General features: G+C 47.2%; 1 protein-coding gene across 1 annotated transcript; it reads left to right on the top strand.

Annotated features, from left to right (window-relative positions):
- Window positions 1-2,789: 2,789 nt before the first annotated feature.
- Window positions 2,790-6,052, top strand: LOC102947793 (olfactory receptor 52R1). Its single transcript, XM_007070767.4, has 2 exons — window positions 2,790-2,872; window positions 4,981-6,052. Exon 2 carries the CDS (start codon window positions 5,105-5,107, stop codon window positions 6,050-6,052), a length of 948 nt encoding a protein of 315 aa, XP_007070829.2. The 5' UTR covers window positions 2,790-2,872; window positions 4,981-5,104.
- The last annotated feature ends 6,819 nt before the right edge of the window (window positions 6,053-12,871 follow it).

Consider the following 12,871-nt stretch of genomic DNA (forward strand, 5'->3'; position numbering starts at 1 on the left):
AGTCCTGCAGTATTTAAGAAAATTGCAATTTTCTGCTGGTCTCCTTTCTCACCGAACCTGTCTGCTTGCACAGACATGTCTCAAAACTCTGCCTGAATCTCTTCCTGGAGTCTGCTGAATTACCCGAGAGTTTCAACTCCGTGGAGGTTTTCAGTTGTTCCATCTCCAGGATGGCTCCTTCGTTCCTTCACCACAGCCCTGTTACCTCTGTCCTCTCCTCTGGTCTCCCCTCTGGTACCGGGGTTGTCCTGGGAACTCATCAGAAGGAGGCTCAGTCTGCACTCGAAGGAGGGAGGCGTGATCAGAACTAAAGCAGAGTTACGAGAGCTATCGGAGAGCCACGCGCTCCCAGCTGTGTGTCTGGTGCAGCCGCCACTCTATGGCCCTTTCTCGCTACCCCCAATCTAGTTCCCTCAAATATGTGATCTGCTCTTAAAGGCCCAGACACACTTCCAAAAGTCAGGGCAGGGCTGTGCATTTCATCGGTCTCACACCCACCCATCAGCCTAGGTAACCACCCATTCTTAGTGTTGTTACTCCCCCATATGCCCACCCACCCCCTGTCTGGTTTGTTACAAACAGCAGCTGTGTCTTTTCTTTATTTGATTGATAAGCTCCTTGGGGTAGGGGCTGTTTCTGCTTCTGTGTGCGTGAAGGGCCCAGCACAAGCGGCCCTGAACTGGAGCGGGGCCTCTGCAGGCTTGCACAATACAAATAATGATCATAAATTATAAACACAACAATCCAGCCAAATCAGGGCCTAGACCCCCTCTGCCTATAGCTACAGAGGAAGGTCAAACCATGCTTGCCAGCTACAGAGTGCTAGTAACTTGAATACAGGTGGACATGGGGCCCCTGTTCAGCTTGGACAGGAGAGTTCGTTCAGTCTCATTCCAGGGCTTAAAAACCCAGGTGCGCAACACTAGAGAAATACCCCTGATTAGCCAGAGGAGCAGGCAGAGAGTTCAGCTGTGGGAATCCAAGTTCCCTCCAGCCGGGGAAGTCTTGGAAAGTGTGACTCAGCCTGGAACTTCAGATTTCATTTCCACCTGGGAGAGACTGGGAGGAAATGAACCGAGAGGGAAAAAACAAATCCAATGCATCAGAGGGGTAGCTGCGTTAGTCTGGATCTGTAAAAGCGGCAAAGAGTCCTGTGGAACCTTATAGACTAACAGACGTATTGGAGCATAAGCTTTCATGGCAAACATTAATCCAGTCTCTATCCTGCCTATAGGACCCCCCCCCCAACACCTTCTTCCAAGGCAGCTTTGGGAGGAGGGCGAGGCCTCTGTCTCCAGGAGAGGCCCCCCTGGCTGCCTTCTGTCCATAGGAACATTCTGTTGGTGTTGAATTTACTGAGTCTCCTCCTGAAAAAAGAACAGGAGTACTTGTGGCACCTTAGAGACTAACCAATTTATTTGAGCATAAGCTTTCGTGAGCTGTAGCTCAACTTCTGAGCTGTAGCTCACGAAAGCTTATGCTCAAATAAATTGGTTAGTCTCTAAGGTGCCACAAGTACTCCTGTTCTTTTTGCAGATACCGACTAACACGGCTGCTACTCTGAAATCTTCTCCTGAAGCGACCCCAGGGACTGTGATGCGTTAGCAGGTTTCTGAGTGGGAGCGGAAGTGGAGTCTGAGAGTTCACACCTCACAGGAGTGGGGAGCTCACAAACTCCAGCGATTTCTGAATACCTCAGATTCACCTTGAGAGGATGGCAAAGGCTCAGGCTCCCTCTCTCCCCTTTCCTCTGCATCCCACCCAATGAACAGTCCCTGCCAGAGTGGGAGTGCATTTCCCTCTTCGTATGATGGAGAGACTGTGCTTATGGGAGGGAAATCAGGACTCCTGGGTTCTGTCTATAATCCTGCCACTCATTCTCTGTGAGACCTTGGCCAAGTCATAGTGACTTACCTTTGCTAGGTGTTTTGAAGATCCTTCAATTAAAACAGGGGTGGCCAACCTGAGCCTGAGAAGGAGCCAGAATTTACCAATTTACATTGCCAAAGAGCCACAGTAACACATCAGCAGCCCGCCCCGCCCCATCAGCTCCCCGACCCTGCCCCCCTTCCAGTGGCTGCCATGCACCGGCAGCCCTGCCGATCAGCATCTCCCCCTCCCTTCCTGCACCTCCTGATCAGCTGTTTCGTGGCGTGCAGGAGACTCTGTGTGGGAGGGGGAGGAGCGAGGGCACGGCAGGCTCAGGGGCGGGGGTGGGAAGGGGTGGAGCGGGGACAGGGCCTGTGGCAGAGCCAGGGGCTGAGCAGTGAGCACCCCCTGGTCCATTGGAAAGTTGGGGCTTATAGCTCCAGCCTCGGAGTCGGTGTCTGTACAAGGAGCTGCACATTAACTTCTGAAGAGTCCTAAGGGGCTCCGGAGCCACAGGTTGGGCACCCCTGAATTAAAGGGTTCGTATCTCCACTCAGTCATCCTTGTCCACTTCTGTCTGTCTACTATCTATCCATCCATCCTGGGCATTTACAGGGTATGAGAACCTAAACCTATGGAGATCTAGGCATTATCCCTAGTTTTCTTCCTAATCAACTGTAATTTTTATATACACAAATACACAGAGCAGCCAATTCCTCTCTGACTCAGCGGAGAGCCCAAGAGTTCTCATCTCCCTTTGGGAAGGTTCCTTAATTAATGTTTACTCCTAAAGCTGGATAAAGAGCACAGAAGTGCAGACAGGCCTGTCTCCAGCCTGTCTGCATTCAGACGCAGATTCCCCACTAGAGGCTGAGTGTTCCCCACTGGGATTGCACAGAGCTCTATTATAAACCGTGCACACCCCTGTGTCGGCTCTTGGCACTGGATGCTGCTTGAGATGCTGGGGTGAGAGCGGTGTGGGACTCGGCTACCTGACAGGGATTCCCAGGGAAGCCACTTCAGTCTCAGGATTCACAGGTACCATCTCTTGCTGAGGAGCTCACCTGCTCGACAAACCCAGGGCAACCTGGGCACGATGGGATAGAGAATAGATTTGGGGTCCTTTCTGCTCTGCACAGCCATTAAGCATCCCAGAGCCCTTGCCACAGGGGATGAGTTTGCTCCAATATCACTGGCCAAAATGTCTCTTTTTGCTGTGCCCCCCACAGATGATGGCCTCCAGCCCCAATGTTACTGCATTTCAGTGGCACAGGGGATCATTCATGATGAAAGGTGTTAGTAGGTGGACAAGACAGGGCCAGATGCTGAGGCTGTGGCCCATGATTTGCTCAGGTGCCACTGAGGCAAAACTGTCTGTGGAGTAAAAACTGGGTAAAGACCTCAGGTGCCAGCTTTTCATTAATGCACAGAGACTGTCACCTAATCCTCTTGCATTTCAGGGCTCTGGCTGTTAACGGGGCTGGGGGGGGGGGCTGTTACTGGACTTTATCTTCTGGGAAGCATGGAGGTGCTAGAACTCTTCACTGGAACATTTGTAAGAATTTTTCAACATGGGCAAGACATAGAATCATAGGATTCGAAGAAACCTCGTAAGGTCAGCTAGTCCAGTCCCCTACATTCACTGGAGGACTAGGTATTACCTAGACCACCCCTGACAGTTGTTTGTCGAACTTTCTCTTAAAAATCTCCAATGATGGAGATGCTACAACCTCCCCGGTCAATTTATTCCAGTGTTTAACCACCCTGACAGTTAGGAAGTTTTTTCTAATGTCCAGCGTAAACCTCCCTTACTGCAATTTAAGCCCATTGCTTCTTATCCTATCCTCAGAGGTTAAGAAGCACAATTCTTCTCCCTCCTGCTTGTAACAAACTTTTACGTACTTGCACTCTCATTACGGGATAAAATAGTGTTTATTTGGTAAGACCTGTTTTCCATAAACCATGTTGTTGACTGGCATTAATTATATTCCTAGACGTTTTTTGAACGAATCCCAGACCAGCTTTTTCATTGTTTCCTGACCTTGTCAAATCATTTTTAATTTTTTTTAAAATTTACCTTTTTTTTTTTAATACTTTACATTTAACACAGAACTGTCCTGTATTTTTCTTTTTTTGGCTCTGAAGCTGACAGGTTGTGTACTTGTACTTCCGAATGAGGTGTGTGGGTGATCGGTCAGTTTGTAACTCTGGTGTTTGTAACTCTACGGTTCTACATCCTTCGGGGCAGCTAATGGACTGGAGACTATTCCATCACCTCATGTGATAGGAGTACCCCCTACTCCTTCTTTCCAAATGCCGAAGAAAAATATTTCATGAACACATCTACCTTTTCTACAACATTAACACATTTCCTTTCTCCCTCTAGGAACTGGCACAAACCTTTTCTAGGATTTCTTTTGCTCTTAATATACTTAAATGATCTCCTTTTTTGTGATCCTTAGCCCTGCAAAGCATGGAGTTTCCCCTGATGTCTTTCACATCCCTTATCAATTTTCATAACTTCCTATTTGTATTGCCTGATATCTATATTCCCTTTTCCCATTTGTTTTATATTGCTTCACCCCCCTAATTGCTGCCTTCACCTTTCCACTGAACCTGGCTTTTAGCCAAAATTGTCCACGTTCTTGATTCTTTTTAGCTATCTAGTAAACTCTTCTTGAATAACTCACAACTTTCATTCCCATTTTTCTGTCTAAATTTTTCCTCCAGATCAGTTTTGATGATAATTTCCTTCAGCTTTGGGGAATTTGCTCTTTTGAAGCACTCTCTGTAGATATTACTGGTTGGGAACTTTTCTCAGTTGTCCGTTTCAGTGTAATCAGTTCCATTATTTTATTTTGTTTTCCTCTATCATATGCCTCATTCTTTGTTTCTTATCTAAAGTAAACAATCCCAGACATGTAGGAATTATTGACGTATGAAGCACCACAAAATATGGAATTGGCCTTAGTAAGGTCAGTTGTTCATAATCCATTTCTCTGAATAATGAAAATGTCATTTTTTCAGTGTGTGAAGAGCGACCAATCTGCTTCACTCATGAGAACAGCCTCCACTAGTGAATGTAGCGTCTCATATTAACATTGTCTCTCCATCCAGGCAATTGTACTGCGACCATCACCCTAGACCCTGGGCACATACAGGAAGTCAGGGGAACATATGGTACAGGCAGGAGACACCTTTCTGTCTCAGAGTTGGACACCTTCTCCCCTACAATATGTCAGATTCCAACACAACCGACTTCACCAACCCCTCCACCTTCAACCTGCTGGGCATTCCTGGCCTGGAGGCAGCCCATGTCTGGATCTCCATCCCCTTCTGTGCCTTGTATGTCATAGCTGTCTTGGGGAACTTCACCATCCTGTTCATTGTGAAGAGGGAGCCAAGCCTCCATGGGCCCATGTACTATTTCCTCTGCATGCTGGCTGTCACCGACCTGGTCCTGTCCACCTCCACCCTGCCCAAAACACTGAGCATCTTCTGGTTCAATTCCAGGGAGATCAGTTTCAGTGCCTGCCTCACCCAGATGTACTTCATTCAGTGCTTCTCAACGATGGAGTCTGGAATCTTCATGGCCATGGCTTTGGATCGCTACGTGGCCATCTGTGATCCCCTGAGACATTCCACCATCCTGACAAACACTGTGGTGGCCAAGATTGGTCTGGCCGTGCTGCTGCGTGGTTGCATGCTTGTACTGCCCTATCCCTTCCTGGCCAGACAGTGGCCATATTGCAGAACTAACATCATCCCCCACACGTACTGTGAGCACATAGCTGTGGTGAAACTGGCCTGCGCCGACATCCGTGTCAGTAGTTACTACAGCCTCTCTGTGGCATTCTTTGTGATCGGTCTGGATGTGTTTTTTATTGTAGTGTCCTATACCCAGATCCTCAGGGTCATCTTCAGCCTCCCCACAAAGGACACCCGGCTCAAGACTTTGGGGACTTGCAGCTCCCACCTCGGTGTCATCTTAGCCTTTTACACTCCAGCTCTCTTCTCCTTCCTCACACAAAGGTTTGTTCACAATGTGGCCCTGCATTTCCACATTCTCTTTGCTAACGTGTACCTCCTGGTGCCCCCCATGCTAAACCCCATCATCTACGGGGTGAGGACCAAACAGATCCAGGACAGGGTGCTCAGGCTCTTTACTCATAAAGGGACCTAAAGTTTTCTCCTGATGCTCTGGCTCTCAGACAGACATCTGTGCCGAGCTGGCTGGTGACACAATGCTGGGCCCCCTTCCCTGAATCACTTAATGGGCAGTCAGAGAGACATTAAACCCTTTCCTGACTTCACTGTGCTGTGTCAGCATGACAAACTGGGGAATCGGTTTGTGTAGAACTCAGTAACGGATAGGGGTGCCAACTTTCTAATTACTGGTAACTGGACCTCTGAGGTCCCGCCTCCTGACTCGCCTCTTCCCCCAAAGCCCCAAACCCAGCTCCACAACTGATCTCAAGATCCCACCCACTTCTGCACTTTTTCTCCCAAGGCCATGCCTGTCACTCTCTCCTCCCCTCCCCTCCCCAAGCCATGCACTGGATCATCTCCATATCCCTCCCCTCCCAGCTGGGCTCCCTCTGCTCCAGGGCTGGGACGGGACCTGCTGCAGCCTGAGAAGGAGCCGGTAGTGAGGGCAGTGATGATGCAGCCCTGGGGCCGGTAGGTCAGTCAGGTTCAGAGAGGGAAGCCAGGAAGCCGTATAAAAGCAGCTGAAACTTGGGAGCAGGGTTGTGTGGCAGATGGGTGAGACTGTGCACTGTACAGCTTACGGGCCCTAAAGGTCAGCTACAAAGTTCCTGAGGGAAAAGACCATTGTGTGACTTATTTCTTTAGCTTTCAAATCCCTTTTGTTCCTCCCAGCTGAGCCTGTAGCAGGCAGAGTCCCTGCAATGGGTTTAGGCTGGGAACCCTTTGCTGTGAGCCAGGCCTCGGGGGCAGGGCAAGGGATCAGCTTTGAGTATAGATGGATAACAGCTGAGCAGAGAAAGGGAAGTGCCTAGAAAATGTAAAAGGAAACTTGGTTTGATAGCATCCTGTCTGGCAAGAACTCACTTATCAATCGCTGGGTTGTGAAATCCTCATTTCTGTATTGTTTTGTCATAGAATCATAGAATCATAGAATATCAGGGTTGGAAGGGACCTCAGGAGGTCATCTAGTCCAACCCCCTGCTCAAAGCAGGACCAATCCCCAACTAAATCATCCCAGCCAGGGCTTTGTCAAGCCTGACCTTAAAAACCTCAAAGGAAGGAGATTCCACCACCTCCCTAGGTAACGCATTCCAGTGTTTCACCACCCTCCTAGTGAAAAAGTTTTTCCTATTATCCAACCTAAACTTCCCCCACTGCAACTTGAGACCATTACTCCTTGTCCTGTCCTCTTCTACCACTGAGAAGAGTCTAGAACCATCCTCTCTGGAACCACCTCTCAGGTAGTTGAAAGCAGCTATCAAATCCCCCCTCATTCTTCTCTTCTGCAGACTAAACAATCCCAGTTCCCTCAGCCTCTCCTCGTAAGTCATGTGTTCCAGACCCCTAATCATTTTTGTTGCCCTTCGCTGGACTCTCTCCAATTTATCCACATCCTTCTTGTAGTGTGGGGCCCAAAACTGGACACAGTACTCCAGATGAGGCCTCACCAATGTCGAATAGAGAGGGACGATCACGTCCCTCGATCTGCCCGCTATGCCCCTACTTATACATCCCAAAATGCCATTGGCCTTCTTGGCAACAAGGGCACACTGCTGACTCATATCCAGCTTCTCGTCCACTGTCACCCCTAGGTCCTTTTCGGCAGAACTGCTGGCTAGCCATTCGGTCCCTAGTCTGTAGCGGTGCATTGGATTCTTCCGTCCTAAGTGCAGGACCCTGCACTTATCCTTATTGAACCTCATCAGATTTCTTTTGGCCCAATCCTCCAATTTGTCTACGTCCCTCTGTATCCTATCCCTGCCCTCCAGTGTATCTACCACTCCTCCTAGTTTAGTATCATCCGCAAATTTGCTGAGAGTGCAATCCACACCATCCTCCAGATCATTTATGAAGATATTGAACAAAACCGGCCCCAGGACCAACCCCTGGGGCACTCCACTTGACATTATAGTTCCCACTTTGCTATTGTTTGTCTGTATAATCTCTGTCTGGTTCTGTGATTGTTTCTGTCTGCTGTATAATTACTTTTGCTGGGTGTAAACTAATTAAGGTGGTGGGATATAATTGGTTAAATAATCATGTTACAATATATTAGGATTGGTTGTTAAATTTCAGGAAAATGTTTGGTTAAGGTATAGCTAAGCAGAACTCAAGTTTTACTATATAGTCTGCAGTCAATCAGGAAGTGGGTGGCTGTGTGGGTGGGGGAAATGGGAACAGGGAATGGGGGTGGGGAAATTGGAATCATGTTTGGCTGAGGGCAGGAATGGGAACAAGGACACAGGTGTAAGGCTCTGTGGTGTCAGAGCTGGGAAGGGGGACACTAAGGAAGGAAACTGGAATCATGCTTGCTGGAAGTTCACCCCAATAAACATCGAATTGTTTGCACCTTTGGACTTCGGGTATTGTTGCTCTCTGTTCATGCAAGAAGGACCAGGGAAGTAAGCCGGTGAAGGAACAAGCCCCCTAACATCTTGGTGCCGTGACTCGGATGCATCACATCGGATAGGTGAGTGGCAGCCTGTAAGTCCCCCTCCCCAACAATCCACGCAACTGCTTGGAGAGGGTATCATGAACTCTTGTGATGGTAGTTGTGGGTTCTGGCAAGCCAGGGTAAAGGATTTTTTGGATAAATGGATAAGGAAGAACCAGGGTCCATACCAGGTGCAGGGGTCACCCTGGGATGAGATTAAAAAGTAAGTGGAGGAAGCGTTAGGGGACCCAGAGGGATAGGGGGCAGCTGAGGAGCCCACTGTCCTTTGGTATATGGGCAATGGAAGAAGGTCCCTGCCCATGGGGACTGAATGCCTTCCAGGGAAAGGAGGCACTTCAGTCCCCTTGTGAGAGGTTTGAAGTGAGGGCAGCATTATGGAAAGCTGCCAGGAATCTTTCAAGTTTGGTGCTGCTTCAGCAAGGGCTGCTGAAGGGTTGTAAATTAGTTAGGGGTAGTGAAAGATGATTTGGCACAACAGGGTTTAAAGTCAAAAGCAGAGTTAACCGACAACCTTTAGAGACTGGAGCTGGGACTTGGTCCTGGGGGAGTGGAGAGAAAGAAAGAAGGGGGGAAAAACGGGTTTCAAAGTGCAAAATGGTAGGGTTTGCAGGAGGAGGTAACAACCCCCACTCTTCTCCCAGAGCCAGAATGAGAACCTGGGGATAAGGGTTCCCAACTGTTTCAACCCAGGGAACCTACTCTTGGCTCAGAGCTAACTATGTCCTTTTCTTCTTTTCCTTCTTCTTTTTCTTGGTTTACTTAATTTGCTGCTGGTAGCCTATACTTTAAACTGACCTGACCGGCTTAAATGATTTCTTTCCACCTCTTCCCCATCTTCTCCCCCTGCCTTGCCACACTCTTTTGTTTTTCTGAAGTTTTAATGGAGGGTACTTTGAATACTTATGTGAGATGTTTTTGGTTATTTTGGACAAAGTATGAGGGAGGTCTGCTGTATTCCACTGGAATTTTTTGGAGTAAAAGATCCATGGAATCAAATGTTTTACTACCTCTTTGAACAGTCTCAAGGTTAAGACAGCACAGGTTAAGGCAGCTGTGTGGCAATAATTGTACTTGGTGGCTAAGTTGTTACAGACAAATTGCACGACCTTAAAGAACTAAATGTAGGAGTAAGTGATTTAAAGAAGTGAGTGAAAGGTTAGAAATAGCTTTTGCAAAAATTGATAATACAGGGTTTGCAGGAAAGTAAACATTTGGAAATGGTAAAAGGTAACAGTTGTGGTGTTACAAGAAGGAAGTTTTTGTTTAATGATAAAACCCAGTTATATAAATGTAACTGTATGTGCAACTCTCTGCAGTCACATGGGATGGAAGCTTGGTAATTAAATTATCCAAGGGGGTCAGGTAGAGTGGCTACTCTCACCTCTATGCTTCTGTCCCAGAAGCCTTTACAGCTATTCTGAGGGAAAACGGACCCTTTTCTCACAGAAATGGTCTATAAGGGACTGATCAAAATTACTTAACTTTTGGGTAATGTAATCAAAATCACTGGAGGAATATAAGGGGTTTCTATTGGAACTTAACTTGGCTGTCCCTGGTTGTGTCTAGTTGTACAAGATGGCAGGGTAATCGGGGTACAGTTATGTAAAAGAGTAAACACAGTGCAAGAAATGTTAGGCAAAAGAGAATTTTGTGTGTGCACAGGTAAAAGAAAAGGAAAAGGGGAGGAATGATGGGAACACTGAGCCTTGGGGTGGGTCTGGGGGATCAGACTGTTGCTTTGGTGGGTGTGCATAAAAACTCTGTGGGCATGTGGGAGGCAGTTACACCTTGTGTAAAATTAATATGGCTAATATAATGTTATGGAGGTTAAACTATATGGAAGGAATGTGCATTTTCCCAGGACATGTGCAGTGTATACTGGAGAAGGGGTAAAAGAAATGCAAATAAAACATGATACTTAAATAAAATCCTAATAGGGCTCCAAAAGGAGCCACAATAGGTTGTGCTTTCTTTTTCAGATCTGTGTGATTTGGAGCAGGAGATGAAAGTGGAAAGTAATCAGTACTCTAGTGGAAGTGGATTGTGTCCCTTTTAAGACCACCTCTGAGCTGCTAATAGCTTTGGATCCAAAGCAAGCCAGAAAACTTCTGTGTAAATGCAAATTACCTAGCTGATGGGCACAAAGGAGCTGCAAATAATGAATACATCTGGTCAGCAAACAAGCTACTAGAAGACTCAGATTATGGCCCTCCAGGAAAGGGAGATGAAAAAACAAGTCAAGCCTGAAAATAAGGGGAACAGGTTAACCCTAAGGGGTGTGTGTGTGTGTGGGGGGGCTGTACAGTGCTAAAATCTGAAGCTGTGTCTCAGCTATTACCTGAGAAAAAAACTTAAAGCTTGGTACAGCAGAGAAACTATTGCAAACTTGGTCTGTTGTACAAGAGGGGAAACTGAGGTACACCACCTCATGAATTTCATAAATGACCAGTGATTGGGGTAATTTACTAGCCTGACTGTAGAACAAAATAAGGACAGCCCGGAGGGAATTCTTCTGTTTTTCCTGCAATTAGCAAGGAAATTTGTAAAAGGAAGTGTCAGTTATTATTAAGCAATAATCTGTCCCCACCCGGGGGTGGAGGAAATTGTTTCTTTTGTTTTTCAGACACTCTACAAGCAAGTTGGCACCAGCGGAAGAATAACTCAGAATACCATGGATCTGTGTTTTGTGTTGTTTGTCTGTGGTGTTTGTCTTGTTGCTAGCATTGTTGTGTTTTAATGAACAGAAAATCTCATGATGTGGGTGGGGGATGGCTTCAAAAGGCTGAGCTTGCGGGGGAGATGTGTATGGGAATGCAAAATGCTCAACTAGGAGGCCAGCACCTGTGTAATAGCTACCGTGGTACCTGGAAATGGAATGGCAACGAAAGTGGTTCCCATAAGCCCTGTGGGTATAATGAGAAGTGGAGGAGCTCACTGGGAACCAATGGAGGGGTATGCAAAGTGGTGTAAATCAGCAGAAGATGTTTGGATGTGCCCCTCTCCTATGACTATGGAGGATCAGGATCAATGGCCTATGCAAGGGGTGGACAATTGGGTGCATTGTATTAAGGGGTTTTGCTGGGAATGTACATATTACTGGGGGCACATTTATACCAGCCCATAACCAAACTACACCCATCTATACGCTGCTATCTGGACTTTGGTGCACAAATGGATCTGAGAATCTTATTGCTGTAAATAATCAAACCGGGGCATATGGCCTGGTTCCATACCAAGTGGTTAAGCTGGTTGGGACAATATCCCATCTCTCTGTGAACATTCAATGGACTTATGATTTGGACAAAAGCATGCAAAAATTTCAGGGGAAGCTTGTTGCAACTGCCAGCAACTGGACACATAAGATTGTCACCCTGTCGAAGGAGGAGAGGCAGTGTTTTGGGGGTGGCTCGGCTGTTTGACCATTCTGCAGTGGTCAGGACTCGGTGTTGCTGTGGATTTTGTATTGTTAACTGTACTTGTGTTATGTTGCGTATGGAGATAACCTACAAGGAATGTAATAAGCCCTCCACACCCTGCAGTGTACTAGACAACCCGGACCCAACCTTCTCGGTCCCACTCTAATGGGAAGTCTGTGACACTAATTGGAATAGGTGTGGTATGCCCGTACGAGAGAAGGTGCAGGGCACTATACTACACAAGGGGCAGTGGGACAAATGGAATATCGACACCTTCCACCTTGGTGCCTGGCCCTGTCAGGAAATGTGTCGCCATATGTCCTATGCTTTTCCAGGGATACCTGGGCAGGAGGATCCCAAAAGAAAAAGGAAAAAAAAGGGGTGGAGTGTTAGGATATAGATATTCAGGCCTGTCTGTAAAGGCCTTACTCTAAGAATTTAGGTGTATTCTTATCTCTTAGCTAGTTACAGAGGTATAAAAGAAAGAATCAAAATCACTGTCTGCCGATGTAAGGGCCTTCTCTTACTGTGACAGTCTGAGGCCCTGTGCTTAGGCTGAGATCTCTGGCTAAGCAACAGAGGCAGCCATAAGCTGGGAAGTGACCGGTCACACAGAATATCAGGGTTGGAAGGGACCTCAGGAGGTCATCTAGTCCAACCCCCTGCTCAAAGCAGGACCGATCCCCAATTAAATCATCCCAGCCAGGGCTTTGTCAAGCCTGACCTTAAAAACTTCTAAGGAAGGAGATTCTACCACCTCCCTAGGTAACGCATTCCAGTATTTCACCACCCTTCTAGTGAAAAAGTTTTTCCTAATATCTAACCTAAACCTCCTCCACTGCAACTTGAGACCATTACTCCTCGTTCTGTCATCTGCTACCACTGAGAACAGTCTAGAGCCATCCTCTTTGGAACCCCCTTT

The sequence above is a fragment of the Chelonia mydas genome, chromosome 1 (genome assembly GCF_015237465.2).
Source record: "Chelonia mydas isolate rCheMyd1 chromosome 1, rCheMyd1.pri.v2, whole genome shotgun sequence".
Classification (NCBI taxonomy): Eukaryota; Metazoa; Chordata; order Testudines; family Cheloniidae; genus Chelonia; species Chelonia mydas.

Bases quoted from the DNA above. Each gene is read 5' to 3' on its own strand.
- LOC102947793 (XM_007070767.4), top strand. From the start codon at position 5,105: ATGTCAGATTCCAACACAACCGACTTCACCAACCCCTCCACCTTCAAC.